Genomic DNA, 24,617 nt, shown 5'->3' with positions numbered 1-24,617 from the left:
TGTATTTACAGCAAGAAAACTGTTGTTCAGTGCCTAGGAAGGAAACGTCATTAATTGGGTTTTTTCTTTTATTTTTCCAACTTTCCAGCTTGCTCAATAGACTCAGTGCAGCTGGGGGAGGCAGGTTGTTTCCTGGGGATATCTGCTAAGCACTATTTCTCATAAAGTGTTTAGTATCTTAACTGTATTTACAGATCACTTAAAAGCTATTTTGTAGTGCTTTCTACTGTTTTTCTGACATCTAAAGCTTAGTTTCTTACAGATTTCTAGTACAGAACCATCTGCTGCATTCCTTAGTTTTCAGTTCCTTTTTCCTGCATTTAAAAATGGGAAGTTGGTGCTTATTCAAGCTGAATTCAAAGTGGTGAGGAGAGAAGCCCTCCTTGTTATTGACAAAAGAGTTCTTGTGCTGGCAGGAGCACCCCCCTTCCCCTTCCCCCTCACTGGATTCACAGGGAATGATAAAGCTGAAAATTATACTAATAGAAAACCTTTTTTTTATTTCAAAGCATTAACAAAAAGAAGGAAGAATGTAAGGGTAAGAATATTTTAACTCATGTAAGTGAGTTAACACAGTTAACAGTGTTAACAGTTAACAATCACAGTATTGAATTGAAAAATTATTACAACTTACACCTCGTCTTAATATTCTTTACTGACATGAACTGTGTTTTCCATGGCAGAAAATGAACATGACAATGTTTTCTATCCCAAAGTTTTCTGATAAGAACATGAAGCAGTTTTATAAGTGTGATAGGATATAGCCATAAGGAGCAATGAAAGTGCTGGTCTGATGCAGTGAAGTTTGTGGGGTGAAATGAGTTCAATTTTGCAACAGAGTTAGACAGGTTCTAATTTTTGAGGTTTTTTAGTGTCTGCAAAGTCACAGCAATGCAGTTCTAAATGGCATTCATGCTTTATTGGACATTCCTTCTCACTAGTTGACTTTTATAGTCCTTTTTCAGTACATGTAATTGTTTTTGACAAGTGTTTTGCACTACTGTCCTTGCTAAAGCACTTGAGAACATCTTAACCATTACAAAATTATAACATCAAACCATAATTCTAATTTTGTAAAATATGTATGATTTAAAAAAAATCAGCTGGTGCAAAAAGATGAAAGCTATTTAAGTTTACACTAGATCTCATTTAAGATCTCACTAGGGACTTTTAACAGATACATGCTTTAATTTCAGCAAGTAACTTGCTGCTCCAAGTAACATGCCACAGGACCCATTCTCACCAACTCTTCAGTCACCACATCATTTTAATAGTGTTTCATTGCCAGAATCTGTTGAGAGCTGGTTTTGTCTTTTTCTTCTGTAGAAATAGGCTGCCATGCCAGCTCCAAAAACAGTTAACACAGCCAAGAAAATGAGTGGCCAAACAGAGACATGAACAGGTGGATGAGTCTCTTCATTCTTTTCCTCGCCTGAAATGAATCCATATAACTGTGAGAAACCGTAGTAGTTTTTATTTCCACATACAACATAAAAACATGAGGAAGATGTTCTCTCCTGCCTGAACTTGAAGGCTGTAAACTGAGCCCTGAATTTTTGCTAAGCAGTAGTCAGGTCTCTGTTCCTGAAGCTAACATGGTTTTAGTGGATCTGGATTACAGTGACATACAATGCACGTGGTGGATGTTTGTAAGAATTTAATGAAAACGTATGCTTTAGATGCCTATGGGATGCTAATTATTGGAAATTGGTTTTACAATATTTTTATTTTACATTATTTACAATAATATCTTTGGAAGAAACTTTCATATCCATCTACATAGTTTCCAACAGCCTAGTTGAAGCACTCTGTAGCTGTTCTCAAAGTTCTTCTCAACTCTGGTCAGTGCTGAGCTGGTCAGCTCAGGGTTAGCCCTGCAGCAGTCCTGTTGGCCAAGAACACGGGAGTGCTCTTGTGCATGGGGAAGGCACCTTGGGGTTACCCCCAGTGATTGATAACCGTGCAACCCTCAGCAGGACTTGTCTAAAAGAGAGTGGTTTGGGAAAACTCATTTTAAGTTCTTCCTCTATTTAGATTTCTCCCAAGTTTCTTGTGAAAGTTCTTACCTTTTTGCTTTATAGGGCTCCCATTCTGCTCAACTTCAGTGAATATCAGAGAGAAATGATATGACACTTCATTAGAATCCATACATTTGACTGTTTTGCAAAAATAGTACAGGAACAAAACCCCCTGAAGTTCTACCGTTGCATTAGTAACATATATGTCTGCTATAAAAGGCAACAAATTGAGGTAAAAAATACATTGCTAAGCTTTTATCTTCCTACTTAACCTTATCCACTTCTGAAATTTTATATTGTTTTTATATTTACAACATTAAAATACTGACTCTTTTCTGTGTTCATTCAAAATACCTTTTCACATTTTTCCTGAAATATTAATTTTAATTTATTAAGAACATGATGTACCACTCTGGAGATTAGTTTTACATGGCCTATTTTGGGAAGATCTGCATGTCTAGCTGTTACAAAATTTTTGATTCCTAAACGTCTTCCTAAGAAAATGCCTACTGAATCACATGGGTAATCTTCCTATTCTCCTCTGTGTAGGATAGAGACAGAGAAAAATGAAAGACCTTTACAAAATTTTGTTGTTGTTGAAGAAGTGCAAAAAAAAAATTTAGCACTCAGAAATGAAGAATTATACACATAGAATTAAAGATTTCTAAATTATCATGAAAATATTTCCCCTCTTGGCTCTTTTATGTTACAGCTTGCAAACACCCTTGATACCCAGAGCAGAATTTATGAAGGCAAGATATAAAGTGAAAGCAAACAGAATGCAAAATGAATAGATACAAATCAATAGAAACCCCTACTAAGGCAGGAAATAGTTACATATGGGAGCACCTTATGATTCAATGGATGGACTTTAGAGATTCCTTACTATTTCAGTACTATGTAGGATGGAATGTAATTTGGATGTTTTTAATAAATCTTTAATAGGGATTAACTGATTTACTGCTGTGGATGTGTGCTGATTTCAGCACAGAAATTAACCGTGCATGGGAGATGACTGTTTCTTGGTTGCACTTCAGGGCTATTTTCTAATTAAAGACTACTTGGAAAATGAGTAAATGCTAACTCCAAATTTTCAGTTATTTTTTCACCACCTATCATGTCTTGAGATGCCTTTAGCATTGAAATCAAGTTATTTTAACTTGTCATTCAAATAATAGAATCTTAAAACTAGCTATGCAGACAGCCTTTACTTTTTTGAGGTTTTCAACATAGGACAGAGATGCTCCCCATGATTTACTGGGAACAATGCACAATGCAAAAGCTGGAAAATTAAATCTGATCTCACAGCTACTACAGCAGAAAGTGCAAAGGTTTAATGATGACTACCTACCATTTTTTTAGATAAGATTGATTTTTAATATCTAAGTTAGAAGAATGAAATGATAGTGCTTTCTTTCAGACAATTTCCTTTGTATCTCCACTTGGGAATACTTCATGTAGTGTTTTACCTCTGAAGCATTAGTCTGGTATTTACAGTATTGCGTGAAATTTTCCAGAAATGCTGGTAAGACAGCTTCTCTAGTGACTTGAGGTTTTCATTTAGAAGGGAAGTGTTCTTCATATTATTATTGCAATACAGGTGATCTTTTAGAATCCCTGAGGCATTACTGACTTATAGGTTGCTGAATCAGGGTCAATATGAAGCCAGTTTGAGATGTTGGGAAGTCATATAATTTTTGAGAATAACAAGCTGGAAGAGGAAGATTGATTATTCACATTGATTCCTCCTTGCAAGGGTATAATAACTATCACAATAATTAGTTCTTGGAATAGTCATACCCTTGCACAAGTGTTTGACAGGTGCCATATCAATGCCTGTGTTAGGTATTCAAAAGTTTCTGGAAGTTTCATTCTCAACCTAGGCTGTACAGGATGTTACTGTATTTCCATGTGACTGTAGACAGTGATGTGAAGAGTTTTCAGTCTACAAAAGCAGGCTGAACTACAAATGGTTAGAGAAGTGGGATATGCCAAACAAAACTGCCAGAAATTACTTCCAGACCTGTGGTGAAGGGATGTAAGAGTTACTAGCGAACAGATCTGCCCTGTCACTAAGGACTGGCACACTGAGGACTTACCTTTGGGTTTTTTGCAGATAAATCCTTTTTCAGAATAGCAATAGCTTTTGTCCCAATAACCAGATGGTGCAGTTATTTCAACACACTGACGCTCCACACTGAACTCTTTCTCCTCCCAGTTAACAAAGTCCAGGACAGCATTATCTAGCCACAACCACTGGCCTACAGAGCAACTCGCAGAGTAAGAAAAAAAATTAAAATGTACTCCTTAGCTCACCAATTTACTTTAAAAATCTATAGTAAGCCACTTCTCAGCAGGAACCCATGTTTTTTTGTAAAAGTACAGTAATCCTCAATTTTCTCATATTAGCAAAGAATTTTTCCATTAAAATTTGAAAGTAAGACATACCTTCCACATTTTGGTAAAGTCCTATCCAAAAGCCTCCTACTTTATTTCCAAGTGGTTGAATTTTATGGGTCAGAAAGTGAGATTCATCCATGCTTTCTACTGAAACCAAGGTAGCTCCTGAAAGGCATTAATGAGCAAATAACCATAACCTACAGGAGGAACAATTGTAATGACCTCCTCTTTCTAGTCTGTACAAAGAAGAGCTTCTGGCAGTATTAATGCTGCTCTGTTGGTCTCTCCATTGCTGGTTGCAGAAGACAGTGACCTGGAAGTACTTAGAGGCTGTGGCCCCCCACTACTGCCCCCAGGACAGTATCCCAGAAGCCAAGAGCTGATGGGCAACTCCATACACAGGGAAGCTGCAGAACTGAGAGGACAGAACACTGCACAAAGTCACTCTTGTCAGCTTATTTTCATTGTGCCAGCCTTAGAACAGCTTATTAGGTAGAAAAATATTTCTAAATTTTTAAAAAATCAGTATTTTTACATTTTTATGTGAGTTTTGTATAAACCTTGGCACAAATCTTGTTAGTTGATAATGAAGGCTCTCACCTAAGTGAGCACACTCAAGGGAGGCCAGTGCCCAGGTTCTCCCAGCTGATGCTTCAAAGTAGTAGCAGTGATCGTGGTAAGGGGTCCAAGCTTGGAGTTCATCTGCTTCAGGACAGTCTCCAGGCAGCTCAGCAGGGTCAGTAGGAGCTATCTCTAAAGAAGCCATATGGTATGAAATTGGTATTGCATTATGAGTCATCTATGATTCTATGTTATGTGTATAAATAGTGTGGGATTTCTCTCACCCAGCTTTATCTATCTGGACATTATTCCCACATTCCCCCAACCCAGAGAGCAGGGAAAGCTAAGCAGTCAAAAGCGTGAAACATCTTATTTCTCAAATCACATTTCTTAGGACAAGGAATCAAATTGCATCCTGCAACATCTAACTAACTGCCTTGAACTACTGTGAGGAAAGCAAATCCTGAGGGTTGGTACAAATCTCAAATCTGCATTATCACAACACAGAAAGCTGTTGTAGGCTAATGAATCATTAATTCCACAGTCTCATGTTGTCTGGCTGCCCGGTCTCTTCATGTTGTCACTTTTTAGAAAAAAAAGCCATCAATGGAGCATGCCTCTGCCAAATTAGACTCTGTTTCTGATCGTGGGCGCAGCTCCAATTCACTTCGATGGATCTGTGGTTCTTGCACTGCATAAGCAGACCAAATGTTTGCAGCCTTAAAACATAAAGGAGGGAAAATAGCACGATTCTACAAAATCTAGATGCAAACATGCCTCTGCATGTATCTGCAAAGAGTTAAAGTATCATTTATATTTCCAAAGCTCTTACAGTTGTAGCTCTAGCAATAGCGGATGGAAGTGAAACTCTTGCCTGTATTTTTGGCTCAGTGACACTCCTCAGTTGAAGTTCATACAGTCAGTGCACAATCCCAGCACCGACTTATATTACACACAGACTCATGTGATTTATGGGCGTGTCTTGTAAAGAGTAAGAGATACCTTGAAGATAGAGCTTCATCGCATGGAAACGGTTTTACCATGGAAGCAGTGCAGCCAGATGGGTTTGCAGAAGAGCCTTTCCTGTGCCTAAATTCATACATCATCCAATAGCAAACATCCACCTTGTGCAGGGAGGTAGGTGCTACCCTCAAGCATAGGCCTCTGCAGGGGTAGCCCAAACTAGAGCAAAGTCTCTGGGATTAGGCAGACTCATAGAATTAGGAATGCATCTTTGAAATTGTTACATGCCTTTGCTTACCATCTGATATCATGCAAACTGAAAAGTAGCTTTCATTGCAAGATGCTGTTTTCCAAGTACCATCAAGATCGAGGTAAACACAAGCACTGTTCTCCTTTGGTTCCCCTGCTGCCCATTTTGTGTATCTGGTTTTCCAGTTGTTGGTCCATTTGTAATAGCCACCAGTCTGAAAACAAAGAAATTCTGCTAATAGATTTTTAAATTTTTTTTTACATAAAAAGTTCTGTCACATAAATATAAAGTAAATATAATCATATGCCTATTTGATTTCTTCAGAAAAAAAGCCATGTTTTTAAGCCTGTTCTAAGCAGTGTCACTGGGCAATTTGAGTTAACACAAGAGTCACACATGAACAGTGTTCAACACTGCATTGCTTTTCAGAGGGTTTTTCTGAAGTAACAAACTTCTACAACATGGTGAGGAGAAAGTCAGATGAGGCCATCTTAGGTCATTTAGTAAATCCCATATCAAGAGGAGCAATTACAGAGAATTTGTCCCCCCTGCTCTGCTTTATTTAAATTAAAATTGGGAGCTATTTGTGCATAAAGATTACTTGACATTAAGCATTAAACAGCTTAAATCTTGAAATATCTCCCTAATGCTCATAGTAACTTCTATTAATATAATAATAGCTCTAAGTATCCCCCAGTACAGCAGGGCATTTGGCTTTCAGATGGCCAACAGTCACTTCATGACAGCTGTACTTTCTGGCTTGTGACTCTCAGCCTGCAGCTTGACTTCTTTTACTGTTTCCAGTACTTCCTGCTTTCATCTTTTGCTTCTTGCATAACCTTTTCTGTTATTCTTCACTCCATTTGGTGGATGAAAATCCTCAACTGAATCTAGGACCCCTAGATTTTTGTGCATTTACACAGTGAAGCCGTACAGAAAAGAGTTGTTCTGCTGTTATAAACTGGCCATCCAGAGGACTGCTGAAACAGGAGAGCTCCCTGGGCACCTGCACCTCCTGTCTATCCAGCACTTACCAGATTGCCATTAAGACCAATCCATACTGGTTTTCCATATGTCAGCATCTGGATCCACAAGAATGAATGGATATAGGCATCTGCAATGCTGGCAAGTTCTGCAGATTTGTCTTGACAATTTTTTCTGGCCTCTTTCCATTGCATTTCAGATGAAATGATTGAATAGCTACTGCCACCATAATGAGTAAAGCCAGAGGCTGGATTTGTGGATGGTACTTCAGGCTGTGAAGGCACTGTGGAGGAAAAACTGAATGCATGAATTTACAACATATTGCTCATCTCTAGTATGGAAGCTATAAAAGATTGGTCAAAAAGGTCCTAGTCAATAAGTCAAAATTTTTTTCTAAGCTCATGAACAAAACAAAACAACAAAAACCAAAACCAAACCAAACAAAAACACAAAAAAACCAAATAAAACTGCCCAAAACCCCAAACCCAAAAAAACCCACCAAAAATAACTTTCAAAACATGGAACAAGTATGCTAATATAAAAGCTGAGTGAAATCCTGGATGTCCTGAAATAGAGTATACTTGCTATAGAAATGACTGGTCCAGACTAAGACGCTTAAATTGGATATTTCAGATTCTGTGCTATAAATTATTTTACTAAATCCAAATATCTGAGTATACATTTATTTCAGGTAAATGTGGTGGATAGGACTTAGGACAAGTCATTTAAGGCATTAACTGTTGTAATCTGTAGTCTCAACCTGAGACTTTGATACCTGATGTTAATTGATCACCACTCGCTGTTGACTCCAAGCTGTTGACCTGTTAGTAAGGGCTGCCAGAATGCTGCCTGCATGTTTGAGTCAGGCACTGTATATTTCCATCCTTGAGATTGTAAATGTATTCAGAAGAACTGGAACTGGGATAAAGCAAATTAAAAATGCCTCCACAAAACTGTATGTTTGCTTTGCAGGGAGGGGTCTTCTTACAAGCAAGTTAGCTGTGCTGAGAGAGAACAGGCTGCAGGCCCTGACTGAAGTGAGGGGTCAGGGAATAATTTTTACTTTAATAAAGCTGAGGCAAAATGGTTTTGTTATCTGTGCTTTGCCTTCTCTACTCCTGTTATGTGGTTGGGCAGCTGGGATTTGTATAATTATAATTCTACAGGAGAAGAGTCATTATTTATCACTTATTTTGGTGTAAAAAATAACAATATTCTTCTACAATAGGAACACATCCAAGAAGCTGTATATTCTGATTGACATCATGGCATTCAGTAAAAATACTGTGAGTGGATTAAATGCTCTGCTCAGAGACATCCAGGAGAATGGGAAGATCACTGCAAGAACATGATTGATACTGCACTTAAACAGGATGCCTAAACTCCTCCTACTTTGCTGGGAAGAAATTCATTTTCATTTATTATTCTTGAGTATTATTATGATTAGGTATGAAACCCCATTTAAGATAGTGGTTCCTTCCTCTTCAGCAATTTCTGTGAAACAAATTATACTTTAAGCATAGCACTGGCTTAACACTGAGGGAGCTCTGAAAGCCTGAGAGACTCAGAATGAGACTCAAAGCAGGAAGAAATAATTTCAGTTTATATATTCAGCTTATCTAGCCAAGATACTCTTTCTCTTTAGGAGACTGGGTTGAACAGAGCTCACGTGAATTCATCTGGCACACGTAGCCTCTTTTGTTGTCACAGCTATCATCTCTCCACTTCCCATCTGACTTCATGATGAAGACACAGTCTGTCTGAAGGAGAGAAGAGGCACAGCCATTACAAAAGGCAGTGAGGAGGTGGTGAGCTGAAGCTCCTGTACTGCTAATGCAGGCCTGATGGCAGAGAGGAGAGGAGCTCGTTGAACACCTGTGTAATTAGTTCAAATTTCCTAGGTTTCTGCCAAGCAGCTTGACCTGGTATTTATTAGTAACCCCGTAAATTTGAACCAGGTTTCCACTGGTGCCAGTTAAGGTCTGAAAGAAGTCAATTAAAACCAATTTTACCAGCTTTATTGAGAACCCTTTAATGACTGTAGAAATTACTGAAGTACCTATAATTAATCTTCTCAGTTCCGATTTACAGTTATGTAGATCTGCTTCAAAACATTTTCATCAATGAGAAAAACAATATAAGAACTATTATTAAAAGCACTGGTCTGCCCTAGTCTTTCTGCAAGACTCTCTTGCAGAAAGCAGACACTCTTTGCTGGGTTTTTTATAGTCATTATCAAGTTATCATTATCAGATGCCCGTAGCAACAAAACATTTTCTGTTTACTTCCTTGTGTTTGATTGCTCCAATATTTCCTTCATGACTTCCCTGATTTCAAGACTGGCCATGACAGTCTTTCAGCACTTCATCCAAGATTCTCCTTTATGCTGATTCAAAGAAGTTATAGTCATCAGCAAGTTAAGAGATGGTAGATGTTAAAAATCTTGGGTGACTAACTGCCAATAATTTCCTCAGAAATTACCACCTTTGGAAAAGAGATTGAGTTTCAGCAGAGAAATAGTAATTTCATTGGTGGTACCAATTTGTACCATCAGAAATAAGTGAAGCAGTGTGGAACACATTAGCCTGGAGTGGGACATATACACAAACAAATTACTGTTGCATCAAGAGCCTTAGTTTTGGTTTATCATACCCTCTCTCTGTTTGGTGTTGCAACTTTAATATTTGCATTATTGCAGTTTGGGAAGGAACCGATATAAGCTTCTCCAAGCTTCTTTTACAGAACTGGTCTTTTGCAATAGTTCAGATGGAAGGCACAAAATCCTTCTTCTACAGAACCTTTGCCAAACATTTGGGTATATTTGGAATCATTATCAGATAATTTGCTAAACACCATTCTGCTTACAAAAGGACTTGTTTCAGGATCCTATTATTGCTGCTGTAACTTTTCTTTCAGGAAGATCATCTAGCTGCCCAAGATACACAGGTTACTTAAATTTCCTGTACCTCCAGAGCATCATCTGTCAATGTTTCATACTCATAAAAGTCAAAGTAGCTTTGTTTCTTTTCTGGTGCACCATGAACCCAGTTGGTGTAGGAAACAGTGCTTCCATCTGTCCAAAGAAATGTGGACTCTTGGTTTATATCATTCATCCCAATCCAAACATTAGTTGTGGCATACTTCAAGTGATAGAAGAGAAAAGCTGGAGGGAAGCAAAGATTTCTCATTAAGGAAAGCTCATCATGACATGACTTGCCCAAAAGAGGGAAAAAGTGAAAAAAAGTGGGGGCCACAATAAAAGGATAACATTCTCCACTACAGAGCCCATCTGCTGATAACTAAATGTTTAAATGAGCATCCCTTACCCACTGTGTACGCACACACAGAGTTTTAGCAAATCCTATTGCCAGTGAGAGAGACAGAAAATACAGATTTCTGTCAGTGTGAGAGATCTGTGCAACCACACTCAAAGCAGACTGGAAGTTTCATGAAAACAAAGCAACTGAAAGAACTAGAAACAAAATTTATTTCTTATGTGTAATAATTTTAGTTATTGCCTTGCACTTGAGTTAAAATAAACCATGGACTGACCTGGCTAATAAGCAGTTTTCATCAGTTAATCACATATTCTATATTGGAGAGTATAGCAGTTTCTTTAATGTGAGATTAAGATTTTTTTTCTTTCAGTAGAGCCCATATACATACCTTGCACTTCTTCATTTGGTATAGAAGCCAGGTTTCCTCCCAATTTGAAACAAACATCTCGTGCAGAATGCCACGTGAGATTTCTTGTTACATTGGAAGCAAATACTTTGAAACACTGGAAACAAACCAAACACTTTTTTCAAACTAGGAAAGACTGGAACTACTGTATGTGAATAATACCAATTATCTCTAAGATATACTTTTCTGCAGAAAAAGAAATCAGGGCTAGAATAAGTGACAGAGCTCAAGAGTAGAAAGTGTGTATGTCTACCCAGGCATACACTTATCCCCCCTCATTGTACAAGGTGTAATCCAGGAGTCTGGTATCAAATAAACTGAATGGAATGAGGTTAAGTACATAATCACTGTTCACATTTTCATCTGCCTTCTTCCTGCAATAATCGAGGCATCCTTTGAAACCAAGAAAATGTGGCTTTGGGTGACACATCTGCTGGGAATAATCTCCAGTGTGCTTTGTCTTGCTTCCAATGACTGTGATTACAACTGCTCATCCTGCCAAAGGTATGAAATATCCTTTGGCACATTGACCTAACATTCTGAGGATACAGTAACAGTGCAGTGTACATAAAGTAGACAAAATAACCTTTGGGGGATGGAGCTTCAACTCCAGATTGGTACAAACTCTTCTGTTACAGCAATGAGGATTTCCAGACTGTGTCTGAATGCAAAGCTGTACTCAAAACAATTGTAGTTTGGCATCATCTTTCTGAACTCAAAGCTTTGTGAAGCCCGTACAAGCCAAAGTAATTGCTCAAATATATTCTTTCTAAATCTTCCCACCTTTTTTACAAGATTGACCATTAAAAATTTGCATTTCTAAACAAAATAATATACATGAAGAGAGGAGGAGAGGTTTTCTTAAACAGTAAGTGTATTTTAAGCCTGCACAAACTATGCTCTCTGAAATGTATTCAGCACACATCTACTTTTATTGTATTTCTCTGCAAAGTTAAATGCCTATAGTCCGCTCAAAAAAAGCTCAGCCATGCAGCCTGCAAATTTTGACTAAGTAATTACTGTCCAGATTTACTTTATATTCGAAAAAAAAGTGAGGTTTTCAGGATTTTGTTTTCAGTTCTTCTGCTTAACACAATTTACTGAGGATATTTGTTGACATACCTTGTTGTTAAAAAACATCCAACTTTCTGGGCATCCTCTGGGAGGCAATGGAGAAGCAAATGTTGAATGAACAGAACTGTTATGTTTTTCACATACAAATTTATTGGCAGAACCACAGTTTACATCATTCCACAAGCCTAAAAATAATTAAAAAAAAATAAACAAGTTGAGATTTTATAGTATTTGTAATAATAATTTATCACTTTTTTTTTTTAATGAACACAATTTTTTCTGTTTTGTATTTCAGGCTGCAGCTTGATCTGAAGGCAAAATAACCACGGCACCTTCAAATAAACTCCGATAGTAACACCACTGTAGCCCCTTGTAGTTAATTTGAGCTCCCTGACCCATTTGCTCCTCGTTCAGGGCTCTCTCCACAGCGTCTGTGTTTTGTTTTAAAACAAACCTGATTATGGCTTTTTTTGAGCTCTGGCACCATCAAATTGCAGGCAGCAGGGGAAACACACCAGTAAGCAAATTTGAAAGAAAATGGATCAGAAATGGATGAGATAGGAAATACTAGATCAATCTAATGACACAATACAGTGTTCAAACATACTGCATGAATTCTTTGTAAAACGTAAATTGAGAGATCAGTACATATATACTAAATTCCCATTAGCCTCAGTTAAGTTACAGAAATAGAACCAAGAGGAAATAGAGCTCTAGGATTTGCAAGAAATTTGCATTTCAGTGTACTTGTAAACATGTCTTAGGACATTAGATGTATTTTTTTCTTTCCTCATTGACTTGTGCCTTCAAATCCCATTTCCTGTAGCTGCTATAAATGTTTTCTTAAGTTCATGGGAGAGAAGACAGACCATTCAACTTTTTACTGAAAGAAGTAGTGAAAAGCCCTGTAAAAAGGTGCAATATCAATCTTAGAAATCCAGAAAAAAACATCTGCTTTTAAAATTACACATGGTACTGAAATCTCCCCATTCCAAGGACACAGGCTCTTCCACGGCTGGTGGTCCCATGACTGGGAAGAGTTACAGCATTGCATAGGTTTGTCATTGGAAAGAAACTGCAGAAAACAGCTACCAAAGATTGTGTGACAGTTGGCAGCAGCAGTTTGACAGCATTGGTTACAATCCGAGCAGAGACAAATAAAATCTAATAGTTTTACATTGCTACTTACCATGCTCTGACAGCATTACCACACAATTTTCCTCATTATTTGCAAAGTTTGGTTCATTAGGAGCCCAGGCCACATAGGTTACTGGAGTTCCATCCATCCAGCTTAAAGAAGAGATATATAAGTAGTTATTAATTAATACCTTCAGTTGTGACATGATAGTCTTAATGAACACCTCACAATTAAGAATGTCTGTGAGAATTAATGAGAACTGGCTATAACAGGAGGGACTGTCTGAGATTTTCCATTCTTTACTTGATTATTCTAATTTGAAGAATTTTCTGTAAAATATTTCTGGTTGCGAAATAGAAAAAGAAAATACCAAGCATATTTTTTGGTTAATGGCCAGGATTGGTTTGACGACAATTAATAAGAGAAATCAAAATCAGTTAGTCATAATACATAATACAGAGAATATTAAAATTTTATCTTATTACAATAACTATTGTATTTCTAGTTAATATTATGCTTCTCTGAGCATTCCTGATGTTTTCACAGATGAAAACAAGAATGAAAGTACTTTTCTGTGGATTTTACCCTGCTCTATGAAAGGTGGTCTATTTTTGTCTAAACTAGAGGACTTTCTGTCAGCTTTAAAACCATCCTTCCTGAAGTACCAAAACTGAAATTTTTCTGTCCATGTATACATGCTTTTTACTTTCATATATTGCTATTGAAGGAAGAAGAGGTTGTCTCCACATTTTAATCAGTATTTCAGAATTTAGGTCAGTAAACCTGAAGTGGGAAAAAAAATCACCACTCTCTATCTCTTGCTGCTGCTGATACAACTGATCTAAATAAAGGAGATTCTCACTGGACCCATGGAATGCTCTATGTCCCTAATTTTTCTCCTAAATGAGGAGGTTAGAATCATCTCCTGACTCAGTCATTATCAACTTGTCTCTCCCCACTCCTCTTCTGTCCTTCTCAAGGTAAATGATTTACATGCATTTAACAGTGGCATTAAAATAGAAAGGTTAAATTCAAATCTCCTCTAACCTTTTCCAGATCAACCTCAGAAGCACCTTTTTTCACCTCCCAGACACGTCCTAACTAGCAGGTAGGAAGGTAAGCAGTGTATCACGCTCTTCAGTATCTCTTAGTCTAGTTTTGAGTTGATTTGTGCGTTGGTCTTTTCAGAATACTTGTTAATGTTTCTGTACTGTGAATTTCTGCTGACTTTTCTCCTGGAATAGGAGTTTGCAGAGACTGCCTTTTGTACTCATTACCTGTGTCTTCCTAATTCTGGAGAACCCCTCTGAAGGTATTTTATATAGATAAAAAGCATTAGAAAGACAAACCCTGTGAGACAGGGCATGTTTTAAGTGTGTGTGTTTATGTTTATAGGTATAAAATTCAGCATGGTGGAGCATCACTCCAATTTATGGGGCAAATCTCTGAAAGAAACTTGAGAAAGTGTGTATGGAGAGTAGATCTGCCAAGCCTTTATTTGGCTAAGTGCTTACTCAAGGAAAACATATTCTTTTACTATTTATTTTTGGGGAAAACTATTGGACTTTAGAATATTCTAGGACTATCACATTCTGCTCTGTACACGGTATGTGGAACAGCCTTCAGACCTTGAAGAGAACATATTCAGTACCTCCAGCTACATAAAGTATTGAATTTGTTTCTACATGTTAAGAGCTGCACTGATCATCTTAACTTACCTGAACGTTTTATCAAGGCTCACTCTTAGACCAATGAAGTATCCTGCTGGCCTACTCCCAAAGCTCTCCTAAGGCAGAAAGACATAATTTTAATTTAAAATATAAGTCTTTGAAACAAGCAGAAATTGATACACCATTGATTAGGTTCACAGAGCAGCCACTAAAGTCCACAGCAGTAAAGCACCTGCTTGCAGTTAAGCACAGCAATGTATTTATATGCCCAGGCACAGAAGTCAGGTTTTTATCTGGGACATCAGAGCCGTCCTGCAGCGCTGAAGGCCCTTGGGATGGAGTAGAAAAGAAGCAGATTTAGAGTCAGAAACTGGTACTCCTTTTCAATCTCCCTTAAAGACCAGCTGCTTCCCAAGAGAGTTGGTACCTCCCCACATTGCCCCTCCCGTCAACTCCATCAGCACAGCTGGCACGGAGCAGGAGAGGCTCAATCCCATGGGATCAAAGGGCGCATTGGGGGATATTTCATTAGTGAAAATGCTGATGGGTCTCCTTCTGAGACAACTCAAGTTTTGCAAGCAGATTGTCAAAATCATTTCTACTTTAGGCTGTCTATTTACAATGATTCTTACAGTTTCTTTTAATACTCTCTTTAGGAACCTTCTCTCACTGTTACTATTAACAACAGCTAGGTCTGCAGAATTCTTCCTGCAAATCTCTTGGGCTTTTTCCATGGAGACCTGTTCATCGCTGAAATAGTAGAGTTTATCTTTATATATGACCCATCCATCCGCAGTGGTTTTATATTCTGGAAGATAAATAAGGTAGCCTTAAATTCTGTATGTGTAGAACACAAAAGCTTATTTTAGAATAACAATTTTAGGAAAAAATTATGAATAATAAGAATGTATTCAAAGACCTACCATATGTGTCAATTGGTATAGGTTTTAATGAGGCTCCTGCAAAAGAAGAAAATAGGAGGCATGATGCATCTCTGTAGAGTGCTTTATGATGTAGCTTGTGACTGACTGCAAGAAGAGTGAGGAGCAGAGCAGGATTCTCCATCCCTTTGGCTATTGACTAGAAAGTGGGCTTAGCCACACAGTTCAGCTTCACATGGTTCAATATGCAAGGTCATCTACTTTAACTTTGTATCATAAGCAGTGCTTCACATCAGCAAAAGCCATAGCTTTAGCTGAATCACATTCCTGCACAGAGCAAGGCAAGGGAAAATTGCTCTTCCAGCCAGTAAGTCACAGTAGATTTATCTGAAACACTTTAAACTTTGGCATGCAGCTCCTTTACTGATCCATCAGTAGACATTCCATAATTCACCTGGGGGTATGTTCATCAAAAGGGAGAAAATTTCCACTAGATTTATTTTAGCTCTATTAAAAAACTCTCTGAGTAATATTCGTAAGCAAATGGAAATACAACTCTATGTATGTGTGTATGTATATATACACCTATACTGACTGAGTTATTTCTGGTTGGGATAGAAAAAGAAATGGCACTGCTGTGAATCATTGCTTTTTCAAAAGCAGTTGAATCCTGAATAATTCTACAGGAAAACTTGAAGTGCCAACAAATCTGACAAAGATATAATACCTGATTTTTGGCTTCGCCTGTGTTAACATAAAAACCAGTATTGTAAGAAATAAAATACACACCCTTACAAATCCTTACCTCCAACATTACAAAAATAAAAGCAAAAGATTCTTAGTATTAAAAAAATTTGAAATCTTGAAAATATATGGATTATTTATACACCCTAATTTATGTCAAATAAATCTATTTATTCTTATCATCCATAATTGAAAAATCTCAGCCTATAATAAGTTTCTCAGTACTCTTGACCTCCATTTGGAAAAAGTAGTTCTTCAAAATTTTGTCTCTTTCTCCAGCAACTTAACTTAGAAAGCAACTACTTATTAAAGTTTTTAAATTTTCTTGCGAAAAGAGAAGAAGAAATCTACCTTGTTTTATTTGGCAAACCCAGTTATGCTGTTCTTGACAGACTGAAAGAGACCACAGTCCAGAAAGTCTTGCACCATTGAGTGAGCCACAAAACTTGCGTTGTCCTGAATTCCTTGGACTATCATCCCAGTTTGTGTACCTAACCTATAGAAGAAATCATCTTTGTTACCCTTTTTATCTGTTTCAGTAGCTGTACTTTCCATTAGAAAACATAAATTAATTGCTTTTGTCTCAGAAATCCTGGTTTTAGCTAAAAAGAGTTGGAAATGCAGGGAAAGCAATAGGTGTAAGGATTTTAGAGTGAGGCAATGATGTCAGTGTTCAGACATGGCTGTCTTGCCACAGGGGGCTTTTCCTCTTGTTTGTGCCCTAAGCCATAGACACAGACAGAAGAGAAACAGGCGAATGGACTGTTTCTAATGAACTTCACCTAGCTATGAATTTTACCCACATATCACTCATGCTAATCATGTGCAGACAGGCTACTTTTCACTCCATGTCTGACCTGGTTCAAAATTACGTTGTCTGACATCTGTCTGGTGGCAGCGACCATATCATGCATCAATTCCTCATTCCCTTCTTCCCTTCCCTGTGGTTAATGAGGATGGGAGTGTGACTTTTGGGAGGGAAGTCATGTCCTGCAAATCTAGAGGAGTTACCTCTGATGAAACTGACATCCAAATGGAAAGGGAGACCCATGTGGTACAACCTACTTATTATTGTCAAGAATTCTTGGTAATGACACCTTCTGAAACTTTTATGGAAAGTTATGTGAATAAGATAAGGGAAGAGGTCCTTTCTTGTGTTAAAAAAAATATGAAAGAATAGGGAGTAGTAGTAAATGGAGGGTAATAAAAGTAGATCCCACAGAAATGTTTTTCACAGCTGTAGATATTTGCATGGACTCAAGAGACAACTGGATAAATTCAAGGAAATAAATAAATTAAAATTTTATGACCACACTTACTGGGGGATGCAGGAGTATACTGGGAAACATGCTTGCTGTTTGATTAGCTCTTAAGAAGTTTATGGCTACTGAGACAGGATACATGATGCAGTATAATGAATTTTATGTTTTGACATTAGGTGTAAATATTATCTTATTGGAAGAGAAAATAAATTACACAAAAAGCTACAGATTCTGATGAGATACAGAGAATTTCCATGCATTCAAAAGTTTAGCTATGATATTAATCATGACAATACAGATTAGCAGATGGATCACAGATTAGTTTGCAGGATCCATGTTTTCTTGATGAGGATAACTGTAAAAAGCCAGACAGTATATGTACAAATGCCAAAGTATCTTAAGCAAACAAATATGACGAAAAATTAAAATACTCACTGGAGAGCCATCACTCCAGGAAAATCCTTCATCTGGATTCAAGGAAAATATACCAAGCCAAAATGTTTCAAACATACAGCGAGTGTCACTAAAAGAAATTGCAGGACAGAGCAGTGTGTAAATATCAACACAAAAAACATCCAGAAATACATTGTTGAACTTTCTAGAGCACATTGTAAAAGCAGTGAAGTTGCAAATTTCCCTATTACCTTCGGTGAAATGCATACATATGTTCTTCATAGAAATGTGTAATATTTCTGTGGTTCAGTGTCAATAGCTTAGTTATCAGGCTTATTAGTAGTATTGATCATGTATTTCCCTAATGTACTATTTACTTAGGGAAAACCTTCACAGATTCAAAAAGTGGTTTCAGCACTGACCACTGCAGGGTAGATACATATCTACTTCAACAGTAGATACATTGATCATGTTTTCTACCCTTGTAGAAATACCGCTAATCTCATGTGTTTCTAAATTGTATCTAGTAATCATGGTACTGGTGGAGGTTTTTTAAAATTTTTCTCAACACACGTCACTCTTTTTTTTCCATGAAAATGTTAAAAACAGTTGTTGCTGCTCTACTGAATAGATAAATTTCGAACTATCACAGGTCTTTTCACTTTTGAGGAATCCACGCTTTTCAGAAATCATGTAAGATCATTCATAATAGTTCATATGAAAAGTCTTTTAAATCTGGTAAGATAAACACACATCAAATACCAACCTCATTGCTTGGTTTACTAATGGTATCTCCTCCTTAGTGTTAATGGCGACCAGATCCCCTCCTATTTGTCTGCAAAAATCTAGAGCTTCAAACCATGATTTCTTTCTAATTTTTGATCTGCAAAAACACTATGGAGAAATTATCTTAGAACATATTATATACATGTTACAATAATTAAAGAATGTGATTTTTTATCCTTTATTTTGTGGGGTAATATGCGTATTTTAGCAAGGCCCACCCTTAGGAATTGTGCTGCTGGAGACTATACTTCACTGTTTCCCTGTTTGTTCCCTGAACTCTCACACATCTCAGACAAATACCACATCTTTGCACAACAGACATAAAGAGCAGCACCAACAAACCAGCTTTGCTGCTTCTGCTGTTTAATACAGAATTTTGACATTTTCCTTTTAATATTTCAACATGAAGTTGTTTCTGGTTTTTCTTTTTTTCTCTTTTCTTTATGTTTTTCTGGGGCCTTGATGTTTATGTTCCTCTTCTTCCATTTCCTGCTCCAGTTCATTCAACCCCTGGAGTACAAACTTCCTCATTTTCTTTCCTGTGCCCTTCCCCCCTCCCTTCCCTTCCCTCCCTTCAACCTCATCTTTCTTCCTTAGTTTATCCCCTCTCATGGATAATTTCCTGAGAAGAATTTTTGGGGTTTTGTTCTTTGCTCTATTCCAATCTCAGATATTGCAAAACGAAGATGTCAGTTCCTTTTTCTTTTTTTCTTGTTTATTTTCTTACCCCAGACCAAGCTGCTTCTTTTAACTATTTAGGCACTTACTTTAAAACAGGAACTTCTATGGCGGTTTGATACCCAACCTTCAGGACATGTAGGGACCAGAGCAGTAGTTGGAATAGGTGGAACTGTTGCACCCTTTGCCCACTGCTTGCAAATATATTTTTGCTTTATCTCACAGTCAAGAACATCCCATAATCCAGCTGCAGTCCCAGTTCTCATGGCTACACATCCTGGTTTATTTCCTTATGAGAAAAAAAACCAAAAAAACCATGCTGGATATTTTATAAAGTGTGAATTATTTAATTCTTTTTTTAAATCACTCACTTTTTGCCCTGCAATAACATTTGAACAGCAAATTTATATTTTAGGTGTTTTTCATACAGGCAGAGTAGTATTTTCTGTTTGAGGAGGTCATGATCCAATTAGAATCTTACTTTATTTTTCCTTTGTTTTTGAATGTCCTGCATAATTAATTTTTTGGGTAGAAAGTAGGGTGAGAGTTTCTTAAAGTGAAATCTTATGTTTTCAAGTGAGAATCTCATTCCTATTTATGTTAAGCCTGTTTTACATGAGACAGCATTACCTTGGTCAATAGTGTTTTTTCACATAGATGGAAACAACTCCACTGGTGCATATGAGGGCGGGTGTGCAAACCCAGACAGTTTCAGCCCAAAACTTATCCCATGATGTTTGCTGTAATTTTAGATGGTTCTCTCAGAGGAAACAGAGCTGCCTACATCCCACAAGATGCAGTCAAATGCACAAAATGGGCTTATTCAATGGATTATTTGTGCTCTTTCTTAATTTTCTAAGTATTTTTAACATTTTGGGATTTTTTTTGTTTGGCACAGACCCGATGTTTTAATGGACCTGTTTACCATCATGCCAAGAACAGAAATGAAATTATCAGCTATAAATCCATCATTTTATGCCAATTCAAGACATGGTTTTTCCTAAGAACATCCTTTACCTGCATCAAAGTTCACCTGCTGTTTTACTGATCATGCTCAGTCACTTATTCTCCTGATACCATCCTGAGTTTTCTCACAGGCGCATCTTTGCTACCAGAAATAATTTACTACCATCAGCAAATTTTGTCATCTCACTATTTCACCTTTTCCAAATAGTCTGCAAATATATTGAACAGCATGGGCTCTGGCACAGATCATTATGGGACACAGTTCCCCAGTAAAAAATAGCCCCCCTAATAAAAAATTCACCTTCCATTCAGTGGCTTTTGATCAATACTTTTATTCGTGTAAGAGCTTTTCTGTGTTAGGTCAGGTTAGCTGAAAGTCTTTCAGTAATTGAGATAGACCACACTTAATAGAATTCCCTCATTCATATGCTTTTGCCTTCTGTGGGGAGCTCTGGGAGATCTATAAGCATAACCTCCCTTTCCAGAAGTGATTTTATATATCTTTCCCACTATATCTTCTTTATTAGAGATTCAGCTAATTTAGTAATGACTCATTCATCTATATTTCTCCTATCTCCCTGGAACCATTTTAAATGTTGGCACCAAATTTGTCTTTTTGAAAAGCTTAGATGTCAAGGCAGCTTTAGGAGGAAGTTACACATTAAAGAGAAGAGTTCACTTCATGTAACCTTAACAGCTCCTGGATACTTTTGCAGCCATGCTTAGTCCTGACTTCATGCCATCAATTTACTCCATAGTCTATTTTCTTGATATTTACTCTTGAAATAGATTCTTCCACAATAGATACCCTCACAAAGCTTTCCAGCACAAAAGTCCATTTTCTTCTCAGTGAACACAGATGCAAGGAAACAGATTTTTCTTTACTGTTCCAGCCTGACTGTTGAGGAATGCATTTGCTGCAGGTAGTTTGGTTTGCAAGCTGCAGTGCCAGCTAGAGATTGAGCTGTGGGTGGTGGGAGCCAAGGCAGAGGGCTGTGAACTGGCACTGATACTTTGCATAGCAAAGGGCACAGGCACCAGTGGCTCAGCCAGGTGAGCGGACACCCAAAGACACAGACAGAGCCAAGGACCTAGTCTTAGTGCATGTAGACTGTAAGGGTAAAAAACCCCAGAGTTTCCTTTGTTCATGGACCCTCCTTGGAGGCAACCAGCTCAAGCTGTTGTTTTATTATTGCACCATGATCGAATTATTTTAGGGGTCAAAAAATCTGGGAAAACCTGGGTTCAAGCTGGTAAGGAAACCTTGTCTGACTGTGTGAGTGTGGGGGGTGTAGCTGGGAAGGGACCTTGGTCTCAGCTCATGTGGTGTGAGTGTGACTCCAGAGTGGCACCTGGATGTTAATGAAGATTCCTTAACATGACCTCTGAGTGCTTTCTTCATACTCTGATCATCTGCTGGCACCACAGACTCCCTGGCAAGCTTTCTTCTTATGGCATTTGCTAAGGTTTTACTAGTCTTTGTCTTTTGTAATTTTTTTATTATTTATTTTGTATTTTATAACCTCACTGGAGGTTTTCAATAAAATTTTCAGACAAATGATCACTATGAGGAGCATAGTATATCTCAGGGAGAGCAGATTTCCTCATGGCATTATGAAATCTTGTTTTCTCTTCTTCTGTACAGTATGAGCCCATGAATGCAGTTTTCTTAGTATCACGCATAAAAAATAATAGTGGCACAGTAATTTTTGATACTTTGAGTTTGTAATTCTAACTTAAAATCCATATTACAGTTGCTCTGTTTTAAACTCTTCTCCCAGGCTAACTTTTTCAATAGAGGGACAAGTATGAAATAGTCTCAGGACCTGTTTGTAACTCCTGTTATCTCCCTGTGAAGATGGGGAAAAAGTTAATCTTATGGATAAATATACCAGATGTCCTAATATAAAATTGCAGTTCAAACTTTTCCCTTTGAAACTAAAATACAGGATTTGAAAACTGCCAGGGCTTGTAGAATATACCAAAAGTTTAAAACATAAAATTCAGAGGACATTGACCAAGCAAACCCAAATAGGGACCACAATTTCAGAGCACCCACCATCTCCCATCACAGCACCTACCAGGCATTCCTGCATCCCAGTGTGTGAAAGAGACAGCTTCACCATTGGCCCAGCTGAAAGTGCCTTGATCCTGCATATCAGAGAGGCCAAGCCAGAAATATTTTTCAGGCCTCAGCCCAACAAGGCTGGTCAGATAGGCTTGTTCATATCTGTAAAAGGGATCATAGAGATGCAAATTAAAACGAAGACGTTTACCCAAATCCTACTTGTCTAATGTGATGACAAAATTTTTTCTCCTATTCCCTGCTTCAAGCTGGGGGAGAAGACCTTACCGTAGAATTCTGACTCCATATAAACAGCAAAAAAAAGTAAGACTTTTTTGTTATTCAACTAAAGACCTCATCTGTTACTTAAACACTTCGCTGTTTGGTGTTGTGTTAGCTTTTCTAGGAATATTTCATGGGATACAATCTTCAGCTATTTAAAAGCCAAGAAAAAGTCATTATCATACCTACTTTCAACTGTGGCTAAGTAACCTTCTTCTCCTTCACAAGTGGTGTTTGCTTCTGAAAATATTGCTGGAACATGTCCAATAAAATAGCAGTAGTTTCCATATCTTCTCCAGCCCTGTAACATGGTTTTAGGATTTCCATACAAATTTTAAATAATTGTGATATCATGTATTTAGTGAAGTATTCCATTTCAAAATTAATGAAGCCCAGTGATCATGAATATTATGAATTAGAAACTTTTTGCAGTGAAATTACAGATCCCTTCTAAGCGGTTTCTGTCAATGGTTTTCTAGATTTTAGAGTAGCTGAGAGAGAGAGAAACTTCATATTAAATAAAAACAAAAACCCTTCCATGTAAATAATACAAATAATTCAAATAATTCTAATTGCTTCTCAGACAATGTACTTATTTCATCTGACGTTCAGATGACGTTCCTTTCTCACATACTTACTTTTTTGCAACCTGCCTCAGTAATTTCTTTTTCTCCAGCTATTTGTGATGTAGCTTTTCTTTTACAAATGTAGCCAGTCTTCTTCTCACAGATGTGGTCGGCCCAATAGCCATTCTGTGTCAGGAAAAAGTTTGAAATAAAAAGAAATTAAAGATGAATAATCTAAAGAAGATAAATAATGTCTTTCTTTATAATGAAAATGATTCATTTTCTTTCTCCTTTTACTTTGAAATGGAATTTTTTTTCCTTATCCAATCATATTATCCTGCATGATAACAAAACCAAATCTTCTCACATTCAGTGAAATAGTAGACTTGGCTATAGCAGCACAGCCACAGCTGGCAGTGGTAAGAAGGGAGAAGGGTACATGGAGCTGCTCCCTGACCTCTCGAGCAGGGCCCTTCACAGGCAGTTGTGCTATAGGATGGCAAATGAGCAGGCAAAAAGGAGCCAGCAGGAATCAGAGATCCCCGTATACCATCATTACTACCAGAGGAAAAGGAGAGAATGTACTCAAAATACCTTCAGAGACCTGTTTCATAGCCCTAATAATTTCATTTGTGACTTTCAGATGTGCTTAAAGAGAAAATTTCACCAGTGATGCAGTAATGCTTTCTTTTTTTTTAAAGGTCACATTCGGTCTCTTTCTTTTCCCGACCTCCATTTTTCTGGCCTTAGCCATTTGCTGAAATAACAGAGCATTTTATTCTTTGATTAAATAGTTAGTTTCAATATGGAAATACAATATGTATTGAGTAATGTCACCTGGCCTTTGATCAGGACACAATCTTCTGGCCTGTTGTTTGTGGTGGATGGCTCTCCCAGGTGCCATTTTGTGTATGTCACTGGGGTACCATCACTCCATTCAAAATACATTTGAACCTTATGGTCATTCAGCCCAATCCACAGCTTGTCTGTTGGCTCTAAAGATGGAAACAGAGATTAGACCTCTTACGGCACCCCCCCTTTTCACAGCACAATCAAGCTTTGGAGATGTAACTCCTTTCACAAATTTATGAAGCATAAAATTATTTAGTGTGTTTTATGATCATTTCATAAATTAATATTTTCATATAGATATTAAAATAAAGACTGTATGCTTTGGAAAATTAGGCTGTAAGGAAATTTTTGCACCGAATGAAAAAATTTTGCTCTTCTTCCTCATAAGAGTGGGTGTGAA

General features: G+C 37.5%; 1 protein-coding gene across 1 annotated transcript in view; it reads right to left on the bottom strand.

Moving 5' to 3' along the window:
• Positions 1–474: 474 nt before the first annotated feature.
• Positions 475–24,617, bottom strand: part of LOC116446223 (macrophage mannose receptor 1-like) — a 32,452-nt gene continuing 8,309 nt past the window's right edge. Inside the window, exons 8-30 of the mRNA XM_032113620.1 lie at positions 24,203–24,360; positions 23,438–23,551; positions 22,985–23,100; positions 22,534–22,682; positions 19,576–19,775; positions 18,789–18,916; positions 18,065–18,152; positions 16,719–16,863; positions 15,666–15,701; positions 15,375–15,550; positions 14,791–14,858; positions 13,124–13,224; positions 11,983–12,119; positions 10,843–10,957; positions 10,143–10,339; positions 8,846–8,936; positions 7,227–7,459; positions 6,241–6,406; positions 5,019–5,171; positions 4,467–4,583; positions 4,118–4,279; positions 2,067–2,099; positions 475–1,432 (exon numbers count right to left, since the gene is read on the bottom strand). Coding sequence (XP_031969511.1) covers positions 1,263–1,432; positions 2,067–2,099; positions 4,118–4,279; positions 4,467–4,583; positions 5,019–5,171; positions 6,241–6,406; positions 7,227–7,459; positions 8,846–8,936; positions 10,143–10,339; positions 10,843–10,957; positions 11,983–12,119; positions 13,124–13,224; positions 14,791–14,858; positions 15,375–15,550; positions 15,666–15,701; positions 16,719–16,863; positions 18,065–18,152; positions 18,789–18,916; positions 19,576–19,775; positions 22,534–22,682; positions 22,985–23,100; positions 23,438–23,551; positions 24,203–24,360 — 3,053 coding nt within the window. The 3' untranslated portion in view covers positions 475–1,262. The remainder of the gene's footprint in view (positions 1,433–2,066; positions 2,100–4,117; positions 4,280–4,466; positions 4,584–5,018; positions 5,172–6,240; positions 6,407–7,226; positions 7,460–8,845; positions 8,937–10,142; positions 10,340–10,842; positions 10,958–11,982; positions 12,120–13,123; positions 13,225–14,790; positions 14,859–15,374; positions 15,551–15,665; positions 15,702–16,718; positions 16,864–18,064; positions 18,153–18,788; positions 18,917–19,575; positions 19,776–22,533; positions 22,683–22,984; positions 23,101–23,437; positions 23,552–24,202; positions 24,361–24,617) is intronic.

Source organism: Corvus moneduloides, chromosome 1 (genome assembly GCF_009650955.1).
Source record: "Corvus moneduloides isolate bCorMon1 chromosome 1, bCorMon1.pri, whole genome shotgun sequence".
NCBI classification, from domain to species: Eukaryota; Metazoa; Chordata; class Aves; order Passeriformes; family Corvidae; genus Corvus; species Corvus moneduloides.
The sequence above is the reverse complement of the archived record's forward strand: the minus strand, read 5'-3'. Positions and strand labels throughout refer to the sequence as shown.